General features: G+C 51.8%; 1 protein-coding gene across 2 annotated transcripts in view; it reads right to left on the bottom strand.

The window, feature by feature from the left end:
- PTPN9 (protein tyrosine phosphatase non-receptor type 9) overlaps positions 1-25,622 on the bottom strand; it is a 111,700-nt gene that overhangs the window by 37,266 nt on the left and 48,812 nt on the right. For both annotated transcript variants that reach the window (XM_070054644.1, XM_002722036.5), the window contains exons 2-5: positions 24,069-24,212; positions 16,204-16,293; positions 15,435-15,559; positions 10,253-10,358 (exon numbers count right to left, since the gene is read on the bottom strand). In XM_070054644.1, the coding sequence (XP_069910745.1) occupies positions 10,253-10,358; positions 15,435-15,559; positions 16,204-16,293; positions 24,069-24,122 (375 nt within the window). In that variant the 5' untranslated portion in view covers positions 24,123-24,212. The remainder of the gene's footprint in view (positions 1-10,252; positions 10,359-15,434; positions 15,560-16,203; positions 16,294-24,068; positions 24,213-25,622) is intronic.

The raw sequence follows: 25,622 nt of genomic DNA, 5'->3' as shown, positions 1-25,622 counted from the left end.
ACTGATGGAGCCCCAGGTACACTGCTTCCAATCCAGCTTCCGGCTAACATGTGCCATGGGAGGCAGCAGGTGATGGCTCAAGTACGTGGGTCTCTGCCACCTGTGAGGGAGATCTAGATAGATTTGTGGGCTTCTAGCTTCTACCTGGCCCAGCCCTGGCTTTTCCACACATTTGGAAAGTGAACACGTGGATGGAAGATATCTTATCTGGGTGTCTCTTCTCTCTCTTCAAATAAAATGAAAATAAATTTTTTAAAAGCATAATGAAAAATCTAGCGGTATGACAAAAGACACCATAAAGTTGAACAAATTATAAACTGCAAAGAATGTAGTAACACATTCTTAATAAAAAGTCGTATAAATCAACAAGATAAAAATACATCAATGGGAAAACAGGCCATGAGCTGGCGTTGTGGCATAGTGGGTAAGACTGCTGCCTGCAATGCTGGCAACTCACACGGACACTAGTTACGATACAGCTCCCTGCGAATGCACCTGGAAAGTAATGAAAGATGGCCCATGTGCTTGGGCCCCCGTGACCAAAGTGGGGGACCAAGATGAAGCTGCTCACTCCTGGTTTCAGCCTGGCCTAGCCTGAGCCGTTCACTCCATCTGGGGAATGAACCAGCAGATGAAGATCAATCTCTTCTCTCTCTCTCTCTCTCTCTCTCCCTCCCTCCCTCCCTCCCTCCCTCTCTGTCTTTCCCTCTCTCTTTCTCTCTCTGTCTTTCCCTCTCTCTCTCTAACTCTGCTTTTCAAATAAATAAATACATCTTTTTTAAAAAACCTGAATATGATGAAAATCACTAATAATAAACCAATGTCAAGAATGGCACTGAGTGGGCCGGCGCCATGACGCAGTAGGTTGATCCTCCACCTGTGGCACTGGCATCCCATATGGGCACCAGTTCTAGTCCCGGCTGCTCCTCTTCCGATCCAGCTCTCTGCTGTGGCCTGGGAAAGCAGTGGAAGATGGCCCAAGTGCTTGGGCCCCTGTGCCCACGTGGGAGACCAGGAAGAAGCACCTGGCTCCTGGCTTCGGATTGGCGCAGCTCCAGCCATGGTGGCCATTTGGGAAGCGAACTAGTGGATGGAAGACCTTTCTCTCTGTCTCTCCCTCCCTCTGTCTGTAACTCTACCTCTCAAATAAATAAAAAAAAAAAAAAAAAAAAAAAGAATGGCACCGAGTTTGAGCCCTAGCCATTCTCTGCTTCTTCCCCAGCTCCACGCTAATGCACCTGGGAAGGCAGCAGAAGTTGGCTCAAGTACTTGGGTCCCTGCAACCCATATGGGAAACCAGGATAGAGTCCCTGGCTCCTGATTTCACCAAAGCCAGACCAGTCTGTTGTGGCCATTTGGAGAGTGAATTAGCAGATGGAAACTCTGCCACCCTCTCTGTCACTCTGCACTCAAATAAACGAATCTTTAAACCGGTGACGCTGAGACTCTGGTGAGAGGGACTACTGGTGGGAGTACACCTCTTTGCCGGTCTTTATTGAACTTTTAAATTGGCACACCCTTTGACCCTACAAATCCACTTAGGGCAACTTATCAGGAAATCACTGATCAGAAATGTGAAAGTGTTTATCAAGTGAAGCTCACTAAAGCCTTTATAACAACAACAAAAAACTTAAGTTTTTTTTCTAGTTGATAGATCCCTGCAAGGAATACTCTGCAGGCACTAACAAAAAGGGGGAAAATGAGTAGCAGCTGTACACACTGACGTGGAAGGAAGATGAAAAGTGGCAGGTTACACCACTGGGAATAGCACAACTCCATTATCTGTCAAGGAACAAGAACGGTAGACCATTCTCATCCCTGCACACGTGGGTGTGCATGTGCACACGCCACACACACACACTGAGAGGCTCCAAGCTCTCTACAGGGACAAACCCAAGGGGTGGGATTGTAAGTAGCATATACTTATAATACTCTGACACCTATTAGATATGTTACCTTTAGACATTCTCTCAAATTGTCTAAGCCTATATTTCATTAATTTTTAATATTTAAAAATTTATTTGACAGGTGGAGTGAGAGAGAGACAGAAAGAAAGAGCTCCCATCCATTGGTCACTCCCCAAATGTCCACAATGGTCAAAGCCAGGATATATTTTTTGAACATTTATTTATTTATCTGAAAGAATTACAGAGAGAAGGAGAAACAAAGAGAGAGAGATAGCGCTCTTCCATCACCTGGTTCATTCCCCAAACAGCAGCAATGACCAGGGCTGGCTGAAGCCAGGAACGAGGAGCTCTTTCTGGGTCTCCCACGTGGGTGCGGGGCTCAAGGACTTGGGCTCCCTCCGCTGCTTTCCCAGGTACATTCGCAAGGAAGTAGATCAGAAATGGAGCAGCCAGGACTCAAACTCGCACCCACGAGGGATGCCAGAGCTGCCGGCCATGGGTTACCCTCTGAGCCACAGCACTGGTCCCAAAGCCAGGATCTTAATCCAGATCTCGTACATGGGTGGCAGGAACCAACAACTTGAGCCCCATTGCTTCCTCCAGGAGTCTGCATTGGCAGGAAGCTGGAATTGGGAGCCTGAGCCAAAAAGCTAACCCAGGTACTCTGACATGGAATGCGAATGTCCTAACCAAGTGCCCACTTCTTGGTCTAGATTTTCAAATCTGTAAATATAGGGATAGTAATAGTAATAGATATAACATCTCCTCAGAATAATGTCAAGATTATACGAGTGTAAAGCAATGAAAAGAGTTTAGAATAGCACATAGTAAGGGGCCAGCATTGTGGCGCAGTGGGCTACGCAACCCTCTGCAACTCCTGCATCCCCCATCAGAATGCTGGTTCAAGTCCTACCTGCTCCACTTTCAATTCAGTTTCCTGCTGGTGTGCCTGGGAAGTGGCAGAAGATGGCCCAGTACTTGGGACCCTGACACCCATATGGGAGACCTGAATGGAGTTGCTGGCTCCTGGCTTTGGCATGGCCTAGTCAGTTGGGAAATGAACCAGCAGACAGATTTTGCTCTCTCTGTCTCTCTCTCTCTCTCCATCACTCTGCCTTTCAAACAAATAAGTATTTTTAAAAATACTTGGTGTAAGTAATTGTTACTTTCTAAATGTCTGCACTCATCAATTTTTAAAAAAAGATTCATTCATTTTATTTGAAAGGCAGAGTTACAGAGGGAGAGGGAGAGAGAACTTCCATCGCTGGTTCACTTCCCAAATGGCTACAAAGACAAGGGCTAGACCAGACTGAAGCCAGGAGCCAGGAGCTTCATCCAGGTCTACCACAGAGTTACAGGGGCTCCAGCACTTGGCCCATCCTCTGCTGCTTTCCCAGGTGCATTAGCAGGGAGCTGGATCAGAAGTGGAGCCGCCAAGAATCACTTCAACCCATGTGGGAGGCCAGCATTGCAGGTGGCAGCCCAGCCTGCTACACCAGCACTGGCCTCTCATCAACTTTTTAAAGCAATGTATTTTAAACATATATTCATAGTAATAAAATTAAGATTTATTCTTCGGGGAATAAATCCCACATTATCTAGTAAGGTAAAGTTGACACTGTCTGGTTTAAAAGATTCCTTTATGGGGCAGGCATTGTGGTGCAAAGGTTAGGCTGCAGCCTGGGATGCCACATCCCATATCAGACAACGCGAGTTCAAGTCCCAGCTCCGCTTCTGATTCCAGCTGCGGTGCACCCTGGGAGGCAGCAGCTCACAACGCAGCGTGTGGGTTCCTGCCACCCACCCGGGGCACTCGGATTCAGTTCTGAACTGGCTTCGGCCTGGCCAAGCCCTGGTGGTTGTGGGCAACTGAGAAGTCGAACAGCAGATGGAAGGTTATTCTGTCTCTGTCTCACTCTGTCTTTCAAGTAAGCACAAATACATTAAAACAAAACCAGAAAGGACAGCCGCATCCCATAACAAGTGCTTAGGTTCAAGGCCCAGTTCCCAGTCCCTGCTGCAGCTGCCCAGTCACTGCCTTCTCGCCGCCCGCCTGAGGCTGAGGGACCCTGAGGTTGAGTTCCCGGCTCCTGGCTCTGGCCTCAGCACAGCCGCACTAGTTGTTGAGCAATTTGGGGGTGAACCTATGGATGGGAGCTCTCTCTTTCTCACTCAAGTAAAATAAATTTCTACTTAAAATTGCATGAGGAGGAGGATGGCAGGGGATTTCCCGGTGACAGCACTAAGAAGACCATGGTACGGGGGCCGGCGCCATGGTGCAGTAGGTTAATCTTTGGCCTGCGGCGCCGGCATCCCATATCGGCACTGGTTCTAGTCCCAGCTGCTCCTCTTCTGATCCAGCTCTCTGCTATGGCCTGGGACAGCAGTAAAAGATGGCCCAAGTCTTTGGGCCCCTGCACCCGCATGGGAGACCCGGAAGCAGCTCCCGGCTCCAGGCTTTGGATCGGTGCAGCTCCAGCTGTTGCAGCCATTTGGGGAGTGAATCAACAGATGGAAGACCTTACTCTCTGTCTCTCCCTCTCACTGTCTATAACTCTGCCTCTCAAATAAATAAATAACATTTAAAAAATTTAAAAAAGACCATGGTACGGATTCTTAAGCAACAGGAATTTATTTGGCTCTGTCACTGTTTCTTTGGATTTTTACAGGAAGACAATAAAACATCTGTAGTACCTCACCATTCTCAGAGGAGGACACATAAACGGAGTAAGAACACTAGAAACGAAGACGCAACTTTGTTAATACCTAAAAACGAGTATCATTTTAGAATTTCTTTTTTTATACTACTGTTCTGTTTTTTTAAAAGATTTATTTATTTATTTGAAAGGCAGAATTAGAGAGAGAGAGGGAGAGACAAAGAGAGAGCCAATGGTTCACTCCCAAACGGCCACAATGGCCAGGGCTGGGCCAGGCCAAAGCCAGGAGTCTGGAGCTCTACCCGGGCCTCTCATCTGGGTGCAGGGCCCCAAGCACCTGGGCCATCTTCTATTGCTTTCCCAAGTGCATCAGCAGGGAGCCGCATGAGAAACAGAGCAGCAGAGACCGGAACCAGGGCCTTATGGGACGCCCGCATTGCAGGGGACAGCTTAACCTGCTGGGACGCAACGCTGGCCATGCATTCCAGAATTTCAAATTCAAAAATAGGAGAAAATTCAGTGTATAGTTCTGAAATGGTTCAAGGAAGAAATTAGTCATAGTTGCTGGTGACAACATACTTATTTTTATACTTTTATGGAGCACAATCTGATGACGTATAAACTAAATATAACAATATTCATAATCTGTGGACAAATAATCCTGTCTCAGAGGTATCTTCTTAACTTAAAAGTGGGGTGGGCATTGTGGCACGTAACAGGTTAAGCCGCAGCTTGGGACACCTGCAGCCCACGCGGGGGTTCCTGGTTCCAGTCTCAGCTGCTCTGTGCTTCTGATCCAGCTTCCTGCTACACACACCTGGGAAGAGTGGATGACGGTCCAGCTGCTGAAGTCCCTGCTACCCACCCACAGGAGACCAGAGGGAGCTTCTCACCCGGGCCCTAGCCCAGTCCTCGTGTTGCAGGCATGTGCGGCGTGGGCCACTGTACGGGAACTGCCCGTCTGTCTCCCTACCTAACAAAAAGTTAAAAATGAAAACTCCCAACACATTAATGTCTCAAAGGACCCAGCAGTTCCACTTCTAAGTGTGTACACATGGAAGACTCAAAAGCAGGAACTCAAGCAGGTATCCACAAGAGCCACAGGGAGGGAACGACCCAAGGTCTACCCACAGATGACTGGAGCAGCAGAGGGCGGCGCGTACACGCGAGGAAGCCCTCCCCAGCGTGGAGAACACACTCCGGCACATGCTACAACACGGCACAGGCACTCACATGAGAGCTACAGCAGGTAAGCTCGGAGACGGAGCAGAACACAGCTTACCAGGAGCACGGGGATGGGGTAGAGTTTGTGTGCTGTGACGATGGGTAGTGGTGACGTTACACTGTGAATGCACTTAATTCCATTCACATGGTTTAAAGGGTGAATCCTGTGGTGTAACTTTAGCAAACTGGGGTGAGCATCTGGCTAAGATGCTATTTGTCAAGCCCACGTTTCAGCGCAGTGTCTGGGTTCAGGTCGCAGCTCTGTTCCCATCTAGCTTCCTGCTAATGCACTGGAAGGCAGAACGCGATGGCTCGAACGCTTTACCTGGCCCCATAAATAAATCCTAAAAAAAACCAGGCCGGCACCGCGGCTAGCAGGGTAAGCATCTGCCTGCAGCACTGGAGTCCCATAAGCTCTTCCCAACCAGCTCTCTGCTGTGCCTGGGAAAGCAGCGGAAGGTGGCCCACGTCCTCGGGCCCCTGCACCCACGTGGGAGGATGGAGGAAGCTCCTGGCTCCTGGCTTCGGATCAGCACAGCTCTTGCCTTGCAGCCATTTGGGGAGTGAACCAGCAGGTGGAAGACCTCTCTCTGTCTCTCCATCTCTTTCTCTGTAACTCTATCTCAAGTAAATAAATAGATCTTAAAAAAACAAACAAACAAACAAAAACACCTTATTCTTCCTTTTCTTCAATTTCATGTATAAAGAGATATACTGTATATCTAAGGTGTTAAAATTTCATTAGGCAAACAATGATCAGAGGAAAAAAAACTCTTGGGAAGGCTTATTAGTGAGCCAATAAAGAAGAAAAATAGTAGAGAAACACTGCCCCACAGGCACGGGCACACATGCAGCAAAGGCACAGATAAGAACGCCTGGGGCCGGCGTTGTGGTACAGCGGGTGAGAACACCGCCTGCAACACTGCCGATGCATGTGGGCGCCAGTTAGAGTCCCGGCTGCTCCACTTCCAACCCAGCTCCCTGCTAATGTGCCTGGGAAAGCAGCAGAGGATGGCCCAAGTGCTTGGGACCCTACATCCATGTGCTTTACCGGATGAAACTCCCGGCTCCTGGCTTTGGCCTGGCCCAGCCCTGGCCATTGAGGCCATTTTGGGAGTGAACCAGTGGATGGAGGATTTCTCTCTCCCTGTCTCTCCGTCTCTCTCTCTAATTCTTCCTTTCAAATAAATAAAATAAATCTTTAAAAAAAAAAAAAAAAGGGAGGGGGAATTTCTAAAAAAAGAATGTTCACACCCTTGGAGGCAGGCATCAGCGATGGCTCAAGGACCTGGATCCCTGCCACACACAGGGAGACCCAGGCTGAGTTCTTGGCTCCCCGCTTTGGCCTGAGCCAGCCCTGGCTGTTGAAGGCATTTGGGGAGTGAACCATTGGATGGAAGATCTCTCTCTCCTCACTCCTGCTCTCTCAACTCTGCCTTTCAAATAAGTCAAAATAAATAAAAACAGGCCGGCACCGCAGCTCACTTGGCTAATCCTCCGCCTGCAGCGCCGGCACCCCAGGTTCTAGTCTCGGTTGGGGCGCTGGTTCTGTCCTGGTTGCCCCTCTTCCAGTCCAGTGCTTGAGCCCTGCACCCCATGGGAGACCAGGAGAAGCACCTGGCTCCTGCCTTCGGATCAGCGCAGTGCTGGCCATAGCGGCCATTGGAGGGTGAACCAACGGCAAAGGAAGACCTTTCTCTCTGTCTCTCTCTCTCACTGTCTAACTGCCTGTCAAAAAAATAAAAATAAAAAATAAAAACATTTTAAAATATTGATTTTTTTAAAAAAGGAATGTTCACAGAAACACTGTTCATCATAACAAAAATCAGGAAGCAACACAAGGAGCCGAGCACAGTGTGAGTGTGACTCCATCGGCAGGTGAGGGAGACAGAGGGATGAATCGCAGCCACACGCCACAACGCGAACCCTGGTAACACGACATCAAATGAGAAAAGTCCCAGGAAACGGAGCCTAGCATCACACCCCCTTCACATGGCTGCTGGACTGCTGTGACAGCAGGTCAGCGCTTCTGGAAGCCTAGTTCAACAGCACTGGCCAGTGAGGTCCTGGGCAGACCACAGACTCCCGCACCAATGTTCTCAACTGCAGGCTGTGACCTGAGTTCTGGAATCAATCCATAGTTGGTCATGACAAAGGAAGAGTTACAGAGAGGGGGGAGGCAGAGAAAGACAAATCTTCCATCCTCTGGTTCACTCTCCAAATGGCCTCAATGGCCAGCACTGGGCCAGGCTGAAGCCAGGAGCCAGAAGCTCCATCCAGGTCTCCTGCATGGGTGCAGGGGCTCAGGCACTTGGGACCTCCTCCTCTGCTTTTCCAGGCCTTTAGCAGGGAGCTGGATCAGAAGTGGAGCAGCCGGGACTTGAACTGGCGCCCATATGGGATGCCGGCACCACAGGCTGTGGCTTTACCTGCTCCCTACAACGCCAGCCCCACGACTGACTTTTCAAAAGTACAGGAAACAGAATAACCAAAGTGACTGTGCTTGGTGAAGTTAAAACTTTGTGGAACTGTTTTTGCTTTATAAATTCGTACACACAGATCTACATAACCTTGATTCTGAAATCCAAATAGCATCGAAAACTTTAAATTTCTTTTATGGGGCTAGTCCAAAAATTCACTGGGAAGCAAAATCTAATCAAAAATAACAGAGCCTGTTTTTAGCCTTTATTCTTTCCCATTCATTGTTTGATTGCAGAGCGGCATATATATTATTATTTTGTAATATTATTCTATTTGAGAGGTAGAGGGACACAGAGAAAGCTTCTGTTTGCTGGTTCACTTCCTGAATGTCTGCGACAGCCAAGGCTGGAGCCTGATCTCCCATGTGGGTGGCAGGAACCCGGTCACGACAGCCGTCCCACTGCCTCCCAGGGTCTGCATGAGCAGGAAGCTGGAGGTGGGAAACCCGGGCTCTCTGATACGGGACGCAGGCGTCCTAACCATGAGGCTCTGATATGGGACACAGGTATCCTAACCACGAGGCTCTGATATGGGACACAGGTATCCTAACCACGAGGCTCTGATATGGGACGCAGTATCCTAACCACGAGGCTCTGGATATGGGACATAGGTATCCTAACCACGAGGCTCTGATACGGGACACAGGTATCCTAACCACGAGGCTCTGATATGGGACATAGGTATCCTAACCACGAGGCTCTGATATGGGACACAGGTATCCTAACCACGAGGCTCTGATATGGGACGCAGTATCCTAACCACAAGGCTCTGGATATGGGACATAGGTATCCTAACCACGAGGCTCTGATATGGGACACAGGTATCCTAACCACGAGGCTAAATGCCCGTCCCTATGTTACCTCTCAAAGTTCACCGAGAGGGGAAGGTGTGCGGCACAGACTGAGCTGCTGCTTGGGACGCCGACATCTCACCGGAGTGCTGGTTTAAGTCCCAGCTACGATTTTCTGATCCAGTCTCCTGCTAATGCATCCCGGGAGGCAGTAGACCGTGAGCCAATGTGGGGGACCCAGTGGAGTTCCAGACTCCTGGCTTCAACCTGGCACAACTCCAGGGCATTTGGGGAACAGACCAGAAGATAGGAAACATGTCTCTTCCCCCTCCTATCATTCTGCCTTTCAAGTAAATAAAAATCAAGATTAAAAAAAAGTTCAAAGAATAAAAAAAAAACAAAACCAGAAACAACCCTCTGCACCCAGGCGTCTGGGATAGGGGGTTCTGATGCTGTCATCTGTGTGTGCAGCCCTCTGTGCGTAACTCCATGTGAATATACAGACAGTTAATGCGCAGCTTCAGGGACTAATCTGAAATTTACAACATATTCCAGGCTAGACTGAGACAAAAAATGTCTATAAAATCACTGGCTAGGTGGTGCCATTCTTGGGCTCACCAAGCCTCAGGATGGTCTGTGCTTTCTTTAGGTAAGCTCATTCCACTTCATTTAAGACCATTTCTTGGCCGGCGCCGCGGCTCACTAGGCTAATCCTCCGCCTTGTGGCGCCGGCACACCGGGTTCTAGTCCCGGTCAGGGCGCCGGATTCTGTCCCGGTTGCCCCTCTTCCAGGCCAGCTCCCTGATGTGGCCAGGGAGTGCAGTGGAGGATGGCCCAAATACTTGGGCCCTGCACCCCATGGGAGACCAGGAGAAGCACCTGGCTCCTGGCTTCGGATCAGCGCGATGCGCTGGCTGCAGTGTGCCAGCCGCGGTGGCCATTGGAGGGTGAACCAATGGCAAAAGGAAGACCTTTCTCTCTCTCTCTCTCTCTCTCTCACTGTCCACTCTGCCTGTCCAAAAAAAAAAGACCATGTCTTGTTCTGAAGAAGCAGGCATTAGTTATCATTCACAGGTGACCTTTAAATGGAGCATAATGTCTGCATGTTAGTCCATTCCTCAATCTCCCCCCACCGCAAAATCTTAAAAACCCAATCGCTGGCGGAGGTGGAGGAGGCCCTCCCGCAGCCTTACCTTCAGCAGGTTTAGGACTTTCTTGCCAAGATCCAGCTCAAAGTTGGCATAATTGGAGCCACACATGTCGTAGATAAACACCAGCCCATTCCTCTGCGTTTCAAAGCTGTAAAGCAAGCAATGAGCACAAACATTTACAAGCAGTAAAATGGACGGGGCAGGATGAAGGCATAAGGCAGAACAGACAGCACAGGGGACACATCTGGGATCCAAACGCCTGCTGCCTGCACGGCGCTCTTACATGGTTGACCTCCGCTGTCTCATCCAGAGTCCCCAGCTGCCAGACTCCTGGAGAGAGAATGCTCCAGAGAAAAGCCACCAGTCTTCCAACTATTTCCCCGCCACCCAAGTGTGCCTGTCCAAATCCTAACACTCTAAAAGGCCCCTCTACTGGGCTGGCACTGTGGCGCAGCAGGTTAAGCCGCTGCCTACAACGCCAGCCTCCCATACGACCTCTGCTCCACTACCAATCTGGCTCCCTGCTAATACGCCTGGAAAAGCAGCAGGGGACCAAGGACTTGGGATCCAGCCACCACGTTCCAAGCTCCTGGTTTCGGCAGGCCCAACCTCAGCTGGGGAGTGAACCAGCGGATGGAAACATGACCTCTTACTCTACCTTCTTCCCCACCTCTCTCCCTCTCTCTGTAACTCTGCCTTTCAAATAAATAAATAAAAGTTCCCTCTTCCATGGCTGCATGGTACCTGCAGTCAAATGTACTCCACATGCCTCACTGCCCTCCCGCCAACCTTCCTGTGACTTGTTCTGGCCCTAAGATGATCCTGCCTGGTGCAGCCATGTGGTTCTCTCCAAGGGGGCAATACCCCCAGCAGTTCCTAGCACAGCCCTTGAAAATTAAAGGTCAACAGACAGGAAGCCCCTCACCAGGAAAATATTCTAGACCCATGGGAAACAGTACAAAACAGAACTTCCTCTAAGCTCACTGACGGTGAACTTATCTCTTGTGACTCAATGGAAAAAGAGAATAAACCCACAAATGGTCTTTGGAAAACATCTCAAAGATCAGATTAAGAGACACTGCGCTTACTCCCAGGCTGAGCTAAGAACACGTGAAGACACAAAGAGATCCTTCAATCTAACCCTCTTGCATCACAAAGACATCTAGAAGTTGGATCCCCACCAACCCAGATCCTTGTGTGCAGAGCCACGCACACCCCAACGCCATTAGACTGAGTTCTGGGACTGCACTACTCACAGACAGTAACAGTGCTCCTGCACATCTAGGACTGAGAGAAGAGTGTGACGCAGAACACATCCGAAATGCAAAGAGGAGTCTCAATGCAATCCCTAACCTGACTGTGCACTCCTCTTGGAAGCCTCCACATCTCCCTCATTGTAACAGATTCCAAGGCAGACGCACCCACTCGGGAGGTATATTTCAAAATCTCAACTCTGAGGCAGGTTCAAGTTTTCTGCAAATTAGTTTCAAGTGGCACATAATGCTTACATGAGTGCTAAATCTTGACTCTTGCTCGCAAGCCCAGTCAGCCCATGATCCACCAGGATCAAAGCCACTGCTAACCGTGTGGCATGGGGGAGCGCCTGGCCACGTGGGACACCTGCATCCCGTGCTTCAAGTTCTAGACCCACTCCTGACTCCAGCTTCCTGCTGTCTTGGAAGCAGCAGGTTGGGTCCCTGTCAGCAGCACAGGAGACCTGAGTGGAATTCCCTGCTCCTGGCTATGGCAAGCGTTTGAGTGACCAGCAGAGGGGAGCATGTGAGTACTGTCTCTCACTCAAATAAATCAACGTACATAAAATCTTTCAAGTGTCAGAAAAGATAATGTGGTAGTTATTGTGTAGACTACCCAGGTCCGGAAACTCCATTTCTCCATACGCTCCCAGGGCCAAGGTCACAGTGCCACGGTTTTCCCCTCACGGCTGCAGCCTGCAGCAGGGTTTAACGGAAGTGTACCAGAAAGCAGCCCCGGCACATCAAGGTCTTGGCTGTGTGTCCTGGGGGGAGGTGCTCACCCAGGAGCTCAGGGAGAGCACAGTGCAATGCTCACGGGTCCCGGGCGCAGAAGGGGGCGTTCACAGACGGTCGACTGCTGCCTGCCGCGTTTTCACATTCGGGGCAGCACCAAGATGTTTGTTTCAAAACAACCAAGGGTAGGAGGTGCACACTGGGCAAGCAGTGAAACGAGACTGGGTTGGTAGCTCTGAAGAGGACGAGGGGCACCTGGATGCGTATGGCGACGTTCCTCTCCACGTGCAGAGACACCTTCTGTGGCAGACGTTACAAAGGACTTCCTGGCCCCACGGCACTCACGTTCTAGCGCGAGATGAAAAAGCTGGACACAGTGCGGGACAAAGGACAGCCCGGGGCGATGTGTAACGCGGTACACAGTGCTGTAGGGGTAACATCTGCTGCTGTGGTTTGAGTATGGTTGTCCCCTTTGAAGCCCACCTGGGAGTTCAGTCCCCACTGTGAGGTGCAGGAACGACGGCGACTCGGCTCTGGAGATGGGGACTGGGGAGGTGACAAGGGTCAGCTAAGGTTGTGGGGTGGAATCCCCATAGGTGAATCCTGGGGCTTTACAAGAAGGGAGAGACCAGAGGAGACAATGCTCCCTGCGTCTTGCCCTGTGATGTCATCGCTGTGATGTCATCGCTGTGATGTCATCACCAGAGCTCTGCCAGCAAGAAGGTCACCATCAAATGCAGCCTGGCCTCTCAACCTTGACCGCAAGATCTGTGAGCCTAAATAAATTTCTTTTATTAAACACAGCCTGTGGTATTGTGTTATTAGCGACAGAAAATGAACTAACACACCTGCTAATAAAGGCAGAGTAAACACAATTTTAATTATTACAGGTTGGAGCAGGGAGGGAACCAGTCACAGAAACTGGGCCTGAGACAAGGGCAGCATTCAGCCACGAAGAGGGGAGAAGGAAGATGTTCTGGGCCAAGACAGCACAGGAAACCAGAATTCCCTATCCCTGGAATAAACAGTGGCCTCTACTAGGCTTGTAGGCACCCTGAGGACGGAGTGTCACCGGGGTCTTGAAGGAGGCGCTGGGGACCGTCCAAGTTATCACTGAGCTCACCGTGTGGCCCTCCTCTGGGACCTGATACTCACACTGGAAGGAGCGAGATTCGGCCACGGCCCTGCCTCCCGTGGCGCCTATGCGGGGCCCCGACTCCCTGAGCCTGGACTTGCCGGGAAATGAGCATTCAGAAGAACCCTGCTCTGGAAGTCATGCGTGGAGAGCAGCCACAGGGAGGGCTGAGGATCTCACTCTGCCTGGGGATTTCGGGCCTCTGACTCCACTGGTCCTCTCGCCCTGGCAGGTGCTCCTTCTCAGAGAGGGGTGGATCTTTCTCCCACTGAGCACCAAGAGCAGAAGCTAAGCGCCCCGGCAGTGAACTACACAGAGCCCCACCTCAGAACTCCAGTTGCTCCAGCACGAGGCCCACAGCCTGACTGACGCCGTGTGTAGCAGCCTCTCACTATCTCAGGTCTCAGGGTCTCCGCCCTGTAACACTCGGAACCCACAGGACCAGCCAAGCATGCTGAGAGCACCAGCAAACTAGATGGGAACCATCAAGACCAGTATGACAGAGAGACAGTCTAACAGGGCACAAACAGCTCTGCCCAGGAGGGAAGGAACAGGACAGAGCAGGTGATCACATAACTTCTCGGGGCTTCAGCCTCCTTGTCTACAGGACTGGGAATACCACCCGCCTTGGAGGGGAGGGAGGTGACCTGAGCTGGCTCTCTTCACTTATGCACCTTCAGTCCAAAGCCGACTTGTGCTTCGCTTCATACTTTTGGACTCTCTCCCCCGAATACTAACTCTCAACATCCTTTGAGCTGAATGGCATCATTTCTATCTTATAGACAGAGACTAAAGCCTTGGAGGGTTTTAATATGAGCAAAAACAACCTGCACAGGTCACCTCCTCCTCACTCTCTTCCAGTCGTTAATTCTCGATACATTAGCAATTGCTAATAGTTGGCACTCTCAGGTTTCGTTACCCTGAAATACAGCCACAGCGGCAAAGACGGAAAACCCACCACCATGAAGGCACCAAGAAACACGCCAGGCCCCTGAGGACATGGGCTATTTCTTCTTCTTCTTTTTTTTTTTTTTTTAAAAAAAAAAAAAGGATTTATTTATTTATTTGAAAATCAGAGCTAAGGGGACACAGAGAGAGAATCTTCCATCACTAGTTCACTCCCCAAATGGCCACAATAAACAGGGCTGAGCTAGGCTGAAGCCAGGAGCCAGGAGCTTCTTCCAGGTCTCCCAGGGGGGTGGCAGGGGCCCAAGCACTTGGGCCGTCCTCCACTGCTTTCCCAGAACATTAGCAGGAAGCTGGATCAGAAGTGGAGCAGCCAGGACTGGAATCCACAAGGGATGCCGGCATCACAGGCAGCAGCTTTGCTCTTTGTACCACAAGGCCAGCCCATTCTCCTATTGTTTTTTTAAAAAAAGATTTATTGCCAGTGCTGTGGCGCAGTGGGTAAAGCTGCTGCCTACAGTGCTGGCATCCCATATGGGCGCCAGTTCAAGTCCTGGCTGCTCTACTTCTGATCCAGCTCTCTGTTATAACCTGGGAAAGCAGTAGAAGATGGCTCAAGTCCTTGGGCCTCTGCACCCGTGTGGGAGACCCGGAAGAAGCTCCTGGCTTTGGACTGGTGCAGCTCTGGCTGTTGTAGCTATTTGGAGAGTGAACCAGTAGATGGAAGACCTCTCTCTTTCTCTCTCTCTCTCTCTCTTTCTCTCTGCCTCTCTGCCTCTCTGTAACTCTGCCTTTTAGATTTATTTATTTGGAAAGCAGAGTTAGAGAGACAGGGAGAGACACAGAGATCTTCCATCCTCCAGTTAATTCCCCAAATGGCCACAATGGCCAGGGCTAAGCCAGGCTGAAGCCAGGAGCCAGGAGCTCCTTCTGGGTCTCCCAGATGGGTGGCAGGGGCCCAAGCACCTGGATTATCTTCTGCTGGCTTTCCCAGGTCATCAGCAGGGAGTTGGACTGGAAGCAGAGCAACCAGCCCCCATACTGGATATAGGATCACAGGCGGCAGCTTAACCCGCTGCACCATGACGCCAGCCCTGTGGATTATTTCATACAAGACACCACTGAGTCTGAACGAGTCAGTGAACGTCACTTTTCTATCTGAAGGCAAACTACCCAAGATCACCCCCGTGCTTACCTATCCACAGCTCTGTCCAGCAGATAGAACAGGGCCTGAAGTACCACGTGCTGGACCGACTTGTGGGGGTGATGCAGCCTGGCAGTGAACAGGGCGATGGAGGCTCCCGTCGGGTCCCGGACGTCCTAGGGCATAAAACAGTCACATGCAGAAACCGGACAGCAGGCCACGGCAGCCACGAAGGCGTCCTGCCTCAGCAACCTGGGCTGAGGAAGAGCACACTCGCTGGCCACGCTTCCCTGACTGCACCAATCGCTCCCGAAAGGAGGGCTGTTAGGATCACCCCATGCCTCACCCTGCAGCACCCCTCCTGGTCCACACTCACGTGGTGGGAAAAAATTCTCTTTGCTCTTCAATGCTAGAGATTGAAGGATGATTCCGCCCTGGGTGCCTAGCTGATATCCCAGGCAGAATGGCAGGAAAAACCAGCAGAAGAGAACCACAGGACAGAACCATGGCTTCCACCCTCTGCCTTAAAAAAATGCACCCTACACTTGGCCAGAAGGCCCAAGCAGAGCACCTGCACGAAGCAGGAGTCTCGGACACACCGGACACCAACTCCAAAGGCCTGAATGGACCAACGAAGAAGCCCCTCCGAGTCTCCGAGCTTCAGTTATTACTAGTAATCTCAAGTCAGTGGCAGCTAGAGTCACTTTGTGCCCAAATGCACGGTGCTTCACGCTTGCCCCTGACAGTGGAGACTCCAGAGCCAAGGTCTGAGAACAAGGTCCTGCTCAGGCACAGCTCCAAGAGGTACATGGAGACCCACCAAGATGGTGAACTTCCCGCTGAGGATTTCGGAACGGAGGGGCTCCTCGTGAGGTTTCAGCTTCACAATACCTTCCTTCCGTCGTGTTTCCTGCAAAGGAAGTACAGCAAGATGAGCGTGGAGACACTGCGCATGCACACGGCCCCACCCAACCACTGCTCCTCCCACACACGGAGGCATCAGCTACCTGAACTGAGGAGCCCTGCGCGGCTTCCTTCCCGAGGGCTACAGCTAGCAGAATTCCTCCCAAGGTGACCTGAGGAGTTCCTTTGGCTGCAGTATTTTCTTTGAAGCAGTAAGAATTCTAAATCTGGGCCAGTGCTGTGGCAGAGTGGGTTAAGCTGCCACCTGCAGAGCCAGCATCCCATATGGGCACCGATTCGAGCCCCAGCTGCTCTGCTTCTGATCCAGCTCCCTTGGCCAGCGCCGCGGCTCACTAGGCTAATCCTCCACCTTGCAGCGCCGGCACACCGGGTTCTAGTCCCAGTTGGGGCGCCGGATTCTGTCCCGGTTGCCCCTCTTCCAGGCTAGCTCTCTGCTATGGCCAGGGAGTGCAGTGGAGGATGGCCCAAGTGCTTGGGCCCTGCACCCCACGGGAGACCAGGAAAAGCACCTGGCTCCTGGCTTCGGATCAGTGCTGTGCGCCGGCTGCGGTGGCCATTGGAGGGTGAACCAACGGCAAAGGAAGACCTTTCTCTCTGTCTCTCTCTCTCACTGTCCACTCTGCCTGTCAAAAAAAAAAAAAAAAAAAAAATCCAGAGGGCCTGGGAATATGGCCCAAGTGCTTGGGCCCCTGTACCCACATGGGAGACCTGGAAGAAGTTCCTGGCTCCTGGCTTCCAGCTTCAGACAGGCCCGGCTCCAGCCGTTGCTGCCATTTGGGGAATGATCCAGTGAATAGAAGACCTCTGTCTCTCCTCTCTCTATAACTCTGACTTTCAAATAAATAAATAAATAAATCTTAACTAAAAAAAATATTCTAATCCTGAAGATCAATCAATATACAAAGCACTTCAAAAAGTCTGGAGATGGGCATCTGGCCTAAAGGTTAAGACATCTGCATCCAGGGGGCTGGTGCTATGGTGTAGCAGGCTAACCCTCCGCCTGCAGTGCAGGCCTCCTATACGAGCGCTGGTTCAAGTCCCGGCTGCTCCTCTTCCAATCCAGCTCTCTGCTGTGGCCTGGGAAAGCAGTGGAAGATGGCCCAAGTCCTTGGGCCCCTGCACCTTAGTGGGAGACCTAGAAGAAGCTCCTGGCTCTTGGCTTTGAATCAGCTCAGCTCCAGCCATTGTGGCCATTTGTGAGAGTGAACCAGTGGATGGGAGATCTTTTCTTCTGTCTCTCCCTCTCTCTGTCTGTAACTCCACCTCTCAAAAAAAAAAAAAAAAAAAAGAGAGAGAGAGAGAGAGAGAAAGTCACCACATCCCACATTGAGACTGCCTAAGTTCCACATCCAGATTTATTTTAAGATTTATTTTTATTTATTTGAAAGACAGAATTACAGAGAGAGACAGAGAGAGAGAGAGAGAGAGAGAGAGAGAGAGAGAAAGAGGCCTTCCATCCACTGGTTCACCCCCCAGATGGCCGCAACGGCCAGAGCTGCGCCGATCTGAAGCCAGGAGCCAGGAGCTTCCTCCAGGTCCCCCACGTGGGTGCAGGGGCCCAAGGACTTGGGCCATCTTCCACTGCCTTCCCAGGCCACAGCAGAGAGCTGGATCAGAAGGGGATCAGCTGGGACTGGAACTGGTGCCAACAAGGGATGCTGGCACTCAGGCTGGGGCTTTAACCTGCTACAGCACAGCGCCGGCCCCCACACCCAGATGTGCTCCGGTTACAGCCTACTGTTACTGTGGGCCGGGAGGCAGTGGTGATGGCTCCAGCAGTGGTGATGGCTCCAGCAGTGGAGTTCCTGTCACTCACTTGGAAGACCTCTGTTGACTTCCAAGCCCCTGAACTTGGGGCCTCAGTCATGGCACCATTTGTAAAGTGAAACAGTAGACAAGAACTCTCTCACAAATAAATAAATTTATAAGGGGCAGGTATTCGGCCTGGCAGTTAAGATGCCAGCTGCGGGGCCAGCGCTGTGGTGCAGCAGGTTAAAGCCCTGACCTGAAGCACCAGCATGCCATATGGGCACCAGTTCTAGTCCCGGCTGCTCCTCTTCCCATCCAGCTCTCTGCTGTAGCCTGGGAAAGCAGTAGAAAATGGTCCAAGTCCTTGGGCCCCTGCACCCACATGGGAGACCTGGAAGAAGCTCCTGGCTCCTGGCTTCGGATTGGCTCAGCTCTGGCCATTGCAGCCATCTGGGGAGTGAACCAGTGGATGGAAGACCTCCCTCTCTGTCTCTACCTCTCTCTGTAATTGTCTTTCAAATAAAATAAAATTAATGTTAAAAAAAAAAAAAAAAGGATGCCAGCTGGGACATCCCCATCCTTATATGGAAGTGCCTGGGTTACAGCCCCGGCTCTACTCCCAATTCCAGCTTCCTGCTAACGCAGGACCTGGGAATCAGCAGGTGGTGGCTTAAGTACTTGGGCCCGACCACCCACACGAGAGAGCTGGTGGAGCTCCTGCCTCCTGGCTTCAGCCTGGCCCAGCCCTGGCCAAGGCAGCCATTTGTCTCTCTCTCTCTCTCTCTCTCTCTCTCTCTCTCTCTCTGTCATCCTGCCTTTCAAATAAAATAAATATTAAAAAAAAAAAAAAGGCTTGTTGAAAATGGAAGTAAAAGGTAAGTTTACTTTAGTCCAAAACACTGGAAATCCATGCATAAAAGAGATCTTCAAAAAGTTTGTGGAAAGGGACAGGCACCCCATATCAGAGTGCGGATTTGAGTCCTGGCTGCTGTACTTCCAATACAGCTTCCTACTACTGTGCCTGGGAAGGCACTGGAAGATGGTCCAAGTAGGTCCCCACTACCCGTACGGCAGACCCGGACGGAGTTCCTGCCTGTTCACTTCAGCCTGGCCCCGACCTGGCTACTGGGGCCATTTGGGGAGTAAACCAACAGATGGAAGATATACCTGTCTCTCCCTCTCTGTCACTGTGCCTCTCAAATAAATAAAAAAAGTCTGTGGAAAGAGTATTTTATGAAAAAACTATGCTTGGTTTTGTATCAAAATAATTCTATTTTCTATACTTTTTGAAGTACCCCCATAAAATATTAGGGTGTAGGAGCAAAGTTCTTAAACATGCAACAGCACTGATATGGAAATATGGACCCAAAACCTGTTTCGAAGCGTATGTCCTCCAGGCTTAGGCCTCTCTGTCAGTAGAGAATTCTAAAAGTCTCTCCAACAACGCTACACACCTTCATCTTTCCTCACCACAATGGCCAGGCTCTTTTATTTTATTAAGATTTATTTATTCACTTGAAAGACAGTTACAGAGAGTGAGTGGGGTGGTGAGTGTGGGGAATCTTCCATCTACCTGTTCACTCTCAAATGGTCGCCATGGCTGGGGCTGGGCCAGGCCAAAGCTAGGAGCCTCCAAGGAGCTTCATCCAGGTCTCTCACATGGGTAACAGGGGCCCAAGGACTTGGACCATCTTCTGCTGCTTTTCCAGGCAATTAGCAGGGAGCTGGATCAGAAGTGGAGCAGCTGGGATTTGAACCAGCGCGCATATGGGATGCCTGCATTACAGGCAGTGGCCTAACCGCTGCACCACAACACCAACCCCAATGGGCAGGTTCTCTAAGCTCAGTCCCACCTCACTCATACTTAGTCCACTGCATTCTTGTTTTCTACTAACGACTCCACTGACACCTTCCACAACAGTGACCAGAATCTTCAAGTCACTGAACCCAGTGGGCTTCTCCAGTCTTCCTTTTTAAAAAGCTCATTTATTGGAGCCAGGACTGTGGTACGGCAAGTTAAGTCACTGTCTGCAGTGCTGACATCCCATACAGGCGCTGGGTCAAGTCCTGGCTGCTCTACTTCCCATCCAGCTCCCTGAGAGTGTGCCTGGGAAAGCAGCAGAGGATGGCCCAAGTGCTTGGGCCCCTGCACCCACATGAGACACCCAGATGAAGCTCTTGGCTTTGGCCTGGCCCACCCCTGGCTGTTGCACCCATCTGGGGAGTGAACCAGCGGATGGAAGATCTCTTCCCACCCCGTACTGTCTCTGTAATCCTGACTTTCAAATAAATAAATATTTTTTAGAATGTATTCATTTATTTGAGAGACAAAGAGAAAGACAGAAAGGGAGAGAGCTCCTATCTACTAGCTCAGGCTCCAGATGCTCACAACGGCTAAGGCTGGTCCTGGACCAAAGCCGAGAGCCCAGAGTGTAATCCAAGCCCCGCACGTGGGAGGCAGGAACCCAATCACTTCCAGGGTCTGCATTAGCAGGAAGCTAAAGGCAGGAGTTAGAAGCAGGCAATGAACCCAAGTGTTCCTATACGGGAATGTGGGGGTCTTACACACCAGCCAAATGCCCACCCCAGTCCTTTCGCTTAATTTTTTTCTAAAAAAGATTTATTTATTTGTTTGAAAGGCAAAGTGACAGAAGAGAAGGACAGAGTGAGATTTGCCATCCGCTAGGTCACTTGCCAAATGGCTGCAACAGCCAGGCTGAGCCATGCCAAAGCCAGGACCCAAGAGCTCTACCCTGGCTTCCACAGGGGCGACAGGGGTCCAGGCACTCAGGACACCTTCTACTTTCTTTCCTGGCACATTAGCAGGAACTGGATCAGACGTGGAGCACCAGGACTTGAACTGGCCCTCCATACGGGATCTGGCATCACAAGCGACACCAGTCCGCCCAGTGCTCCTTTGGCCACGCACATTCTCTACCTTAGTATACAACAATGACTGAAAAAAAGGCCCGGGGGCTGGCACTGTGGTGTAAGTTAAACATCCATCCACCTGTGGCGCCGGCATCCCTTATGAGGGCCAGTTCCTGTCCCGGCTGTTCCTTTTCAAATTCCGCTCTCTGCTATGGCCTGGGAAAGCAGCAGATGGCCCAAGCACTGGGCCCCTGCACCCGCGTGGGAGACCTGGAAGAAGCTCCTGGCTCCTGGCTTCAGATCAGCTCTGCTCCAGCCGTGGAGGCCATTTGGGGAGTGAACCAGCAGATGGAAGATCTCTCTCTCTCTGTCTCTCCCTCTCTCTGTCTGTAACTATGCCTCTCAAGTAAATAAATAAATCTTTAAAAAAAAAAATCCCAAAACTTTCTTGGGTTTCCTATTTCTTTCTTTCTTTTTTTTTTTTTTTTGACAGGCAGAGTGGACAGTGAGAGAGAGAGACAGAGAGAAAGGTCTTCCTTTTGCCGTTGGTTCACCCTCCAATGGCCGCCGCGGCTCGTGCGCTGCAGCCGGCGCACCGCGCTGATCCGATGGCAGGAGCCAGGAGCCAGGTACTTCTCCTGGTCTCCCATGGGGTGCAGGGCCCAAGCACCTGGGCCATCCTCCACTGCACTCCCTGGCCACAGCAGAGAGCTGGCCTGGAAGAGGGGCAACCGGGACAGAATCCGGCGCCCCAACCGGGACTAGAACCCGGTGTGCCGGCGCCGCTAGGCGGAGGATTAGCCTAGTGAGCCGCGGCGCCGGCCGGGTTTCCTATTTCTTTACTCCTCGTAAGTCTCTTTTGTGGATATTTCCTCAACTCACTCATTCGCCCATTAAACTCTCTCGCGGACTCATTCATTCATTTGGCAAATATTTGTAGGGCAACTATCTTCTGACAGGGCCTGAGCTAGCTCTTTGTTTACATTCTTCTCTACCCCATCCCTAAAGTCACACTCAATTGCCTTCCAGGGCAATGCCTCCGTGAGGACAGCTAGTGATGTGACTGTGTGACAGCAAACACCTACCAAATGGACCCGAGTGCACTGTTAAAATAATACCAAGAGGGCAGAGTCTGAGGCGAGGCTGGCCTCTGAGACGGCCTCGTGCATTCCCAAGCCCCAGTGGGCAGCTCTGCCGTGGTCACGTCCACCTGTGTGCAGCCCACCCTAGACTCACCCTGCAGCTGCACAGAGCACAGGTCTGTGAGGGTCTCCCAAGGGCACGTCCAGCCTAACAGCACCGGCTGAGCTCATGCCCTCCACACACACACCCACACACCTACTTCAGCGGGAACCACCGCTGGCCCTGACGTCCACATTAGAGGGCCGAGCAGTTAAGGAGCCCATATCCCAGATCAGGGCGTCTGGATTCATACCTGCCTCCAGCTCCGGACCCCAGCTTCCTGCCAAGTGCATTCTGGGAGGCAGTGGTGAGGCCTGATGGGAGACCTGCACTGAGTCCTGGCTCCAGCCCTGCCTGCTGCAGCGTTAAGGAGCAGACCAGAGGATGGCGCGCTCTCTCTCTGTGCCCCTCACGAACACGCGTACACACATAAACAAGCCATGCTCTTCACAAGGCTCCCTAGACCCTCGTGACTAAATGTGCCTCCACAGAACCCAGGGCAGCCTGTTCACAGCACCTCTATAGCTGCTGATTCTTTCCCAACTGTGCTCTCTGCACCTGGAACATGGCGCTTATGCAATGATTATCTGTGGAACAAATGAGCAAACACTGGCAAACTAAGCGTGAGTGAGCTGCAGTCCTTGACTAATCCCAGTGTTCATTAGCCCAACTTAGAGGGCTTTTTGTTTTTAATTTTTTGTTTTTGCATTTGCATTTTCATTCTATTTGAAAGGCAGGGAACAGAGACAGAAAAAGACTGATCTTACATCTACTGGTTCGCTCTCCAAATGCCCACAGCAGCTGGGGCTGGAGCTGGGCCAGCCTGAAGTCAGGAGAACATTTCGGGCCTCCTGCCTGGGTGTCAGGGACTCAAGTCCTTGAGCCACCTGCTACTGCTCCCCAGGGTGTGCATGACCAAGAAGCTGGGACTGAGGCGGACCCGGGACTTGAACTAAAGCACGCTGGAACGCCACGCAGGCACGCCAAGCAGCACCTTACCCTCTGCGTCAAATATCTGTCCCCTCCCCTAATCTGACTTTGGTTTTTTTGCTTTTGTTTTTAATTTCAGGAGATTTTTTTTATCTGTTCAGGACTTCTGGTCCCTGAGTAGCCTGCCACACAACGTGTCCTCAAGGACACTGTCAACTAGGAAGGCAAACGTAAGCACTGAACCAAAATCTACGCCTTAGGGAAAAGCCAGAACAAAGACCAAAAACGGGAAGACGCTGCTGCAGCCTCACTTGCACAAAGGCACTGTGAAGACAACAGACCACGCTACACAGCTTCTCCTCCTTCCCAGGACTGCAGCTCCCCCGCTCAACCATCCACACCAAGCCAGCAGTCCTCTGCAGAGCAAGGCACTAAAACCCCCAGCACTGTGGAAACCAGAGGAGTACACGGGGCTGTGACCAGAGGCCAGTGAGGAAAGCGGGAGGGGTGGGCCAGGGTGACGTGAGGCTCCATCCTCAGCTTCAAACATCACGTGGCAGACGCAGGGGAACGTGTCTGGCCTGGCGGCTAAGACACCCACGCCCATCAGGGCGCCTGGGTTCAGTACCAGCTCCAACTCCGGACTCCAGCTTCCTGCTAATGCAGACCCTGAGAGGCAGCAGGTGGCGGCTCAAGTGACTGGGTCCCAGCCTCCTACACGGGAGACCAGGATTGAATTCCCAACTCCTAGCTTTAGCCCAGCCCAGGCCTGGCACTGACTGCAGCCGATGGGAGCCGGCTTCCTTCTCTGCCAGTCTGCCTCTCAGACACAGAGAGCGGAACGCAGGCGTCGCCATCTCTGCCCACCCCTAGCTCTCACAGGGCTCTTAGGTACTGATTCACTTTCTGGAGTGAGGGGAACTCTCAGGGAAGCAATGCGTGGAGCCCGGCAGGGAGGAGAGCAACGCGCAGAGGCCCCCCCTGCCCCCGCCCCGCCCCGCCCCGGCTGGTGCTCCCTGCGCAGCGTACTCTGTAGCAGTGGAACAGCTCTACGGCACGGAGCACATCAAACTTCCTGGCCATGAGGAACTTGACAGCCACGTTCCACGAGAGCGGGGAGACATTGTACTGGACTGTCCACTTGTTGATCTCTTCAAGAAACTGCTTGGTGGCCTGTTGGAAGAAGAAAGGAAGGAAATTAGTAAGAACAGAACATATGTTTGGGACCAACCTATAAACAGGCAGGGAAAAACTCATCCTTTCCCCAAAGCCAATCTAAACCCAAAATTCACTACAGGGAGCAGGGAAGGCTAACGGTAGAAACGGGCCCGAAACCAGAAGCAGCTAACACAACTCAGCGAGGCCAGGGCGGGGTTCAGAGAGGACCTGGCCGGCCCAGGGCGGGGTTCAGAGGACCTGGCCACCCCAGAGAGGACCTGGCCGGCCCAGGGCGGGGTTGAGAGGACCTGGCCGCCCCAGGGCGGGGTTCAGAGGACCTGGCCACCCCAGGGCGGGGTTGAGAGGACCTGGCCGGCCCAGGGCGGGGTTGAGAAGACCTGGCCGCCCCAGGGGGGTGTTGAGAGGACCTGGCTGGCCCAGGGCGGGGTTGAGAGGACCTGGCTGGCCCAGGGAAGCACAGGAGAGATGTGGACTCCCAGAGGCAACGCAAACTACCGCTCCCAAGCAAAACAGAGCACAACTCTTCTCTTTCGTTTCTGAAGGTGATGGCGGGCGGAGGTGGGGCACAGTCCGCCTGCTGCACGGAAGCCACAGGTCGACTGGACACAGCAAAACAATCAGAACCCACTCTGGCTCTGGGGTAAGCAGGACGACCTGAGGGCAGCAAAACCCACAGGATACAAGAACTGAACAAACCCAAGGGCCACCTGTCTTCTGTGATGACTGACCCCACAGACCTCCGCAGGCTGCACCCTCTGCACAGACACGCAGCAACGGCCCTCCACGCAGTGGCTTGGGGGAGGGTGACTAAGAAAGTGGGAGGGGACCAGCGCTGTGGCATAGCGGGTAAAGCCACAGCCTGCAGTGCTGGCATCCCATATGGGCGCTAGTTCGAGTCCCGGATGCTCCACTTCCAATCCAGCTCTCTGCTGTGGCCTAGGAAGGCAGTGGAGGATGGCCCAAGTCTTTGGGCCCTGCACCCCATGGGAGACCCGGAAGAATCTCCTGGCTCCTGGCTTCAGATCAGCGCAGCTCAGGCCATTGTGGCCAATTGGAGAGTGAACCAGCGGATGGAAGACCTCTCTCTCTCTCTGTGCCTTTACCTCTCTTTCTCTCTGTGTGTAACTCTGACTGTCAAGTTAATAAATAAATATTTAAAAAAAAGAAAGAAAGTAAGTGGGAGGGGAGAGGACACTTTTTGCTTTCACTCTGTGACCCCAAACTGGCAAGTTTCTAGAACTATTCTTAGCCCCATTTCTTTTCTTTCTTTTTTTTTTTTTTTTTTAAACAGGCAGAGTGGACAGTGAGAGAGAGACAGAGAGAAAGGTCTTCCTTTGCCGTTGGTTCACCCTCCAATGGCCGCCGCGGCCGGCGCGCTGCGTCCGGCGCCATCGCGCTGATCCG

This window comes from Oryctolagus cuniculus, chromosome 12, assembly GCF_964237555.1.
Source record: "Oryctolagus cuniculus chromosome 12, mOryCun1.1, whole genome shotgun sequence".
In the NCBI taxonomy this organism is placed as follows: domain Eukaryota; kingdom Metazoa; phylum Chordata; class Mammalia; order Lagomorpha; family Leporidae; genus Oryctolagus; species Oryctolagus cuniculus.
Note: the sequence above shows the minus strand (reverse complement) of the source record. Positions and strands in the feature narration are given on the sequence as shown.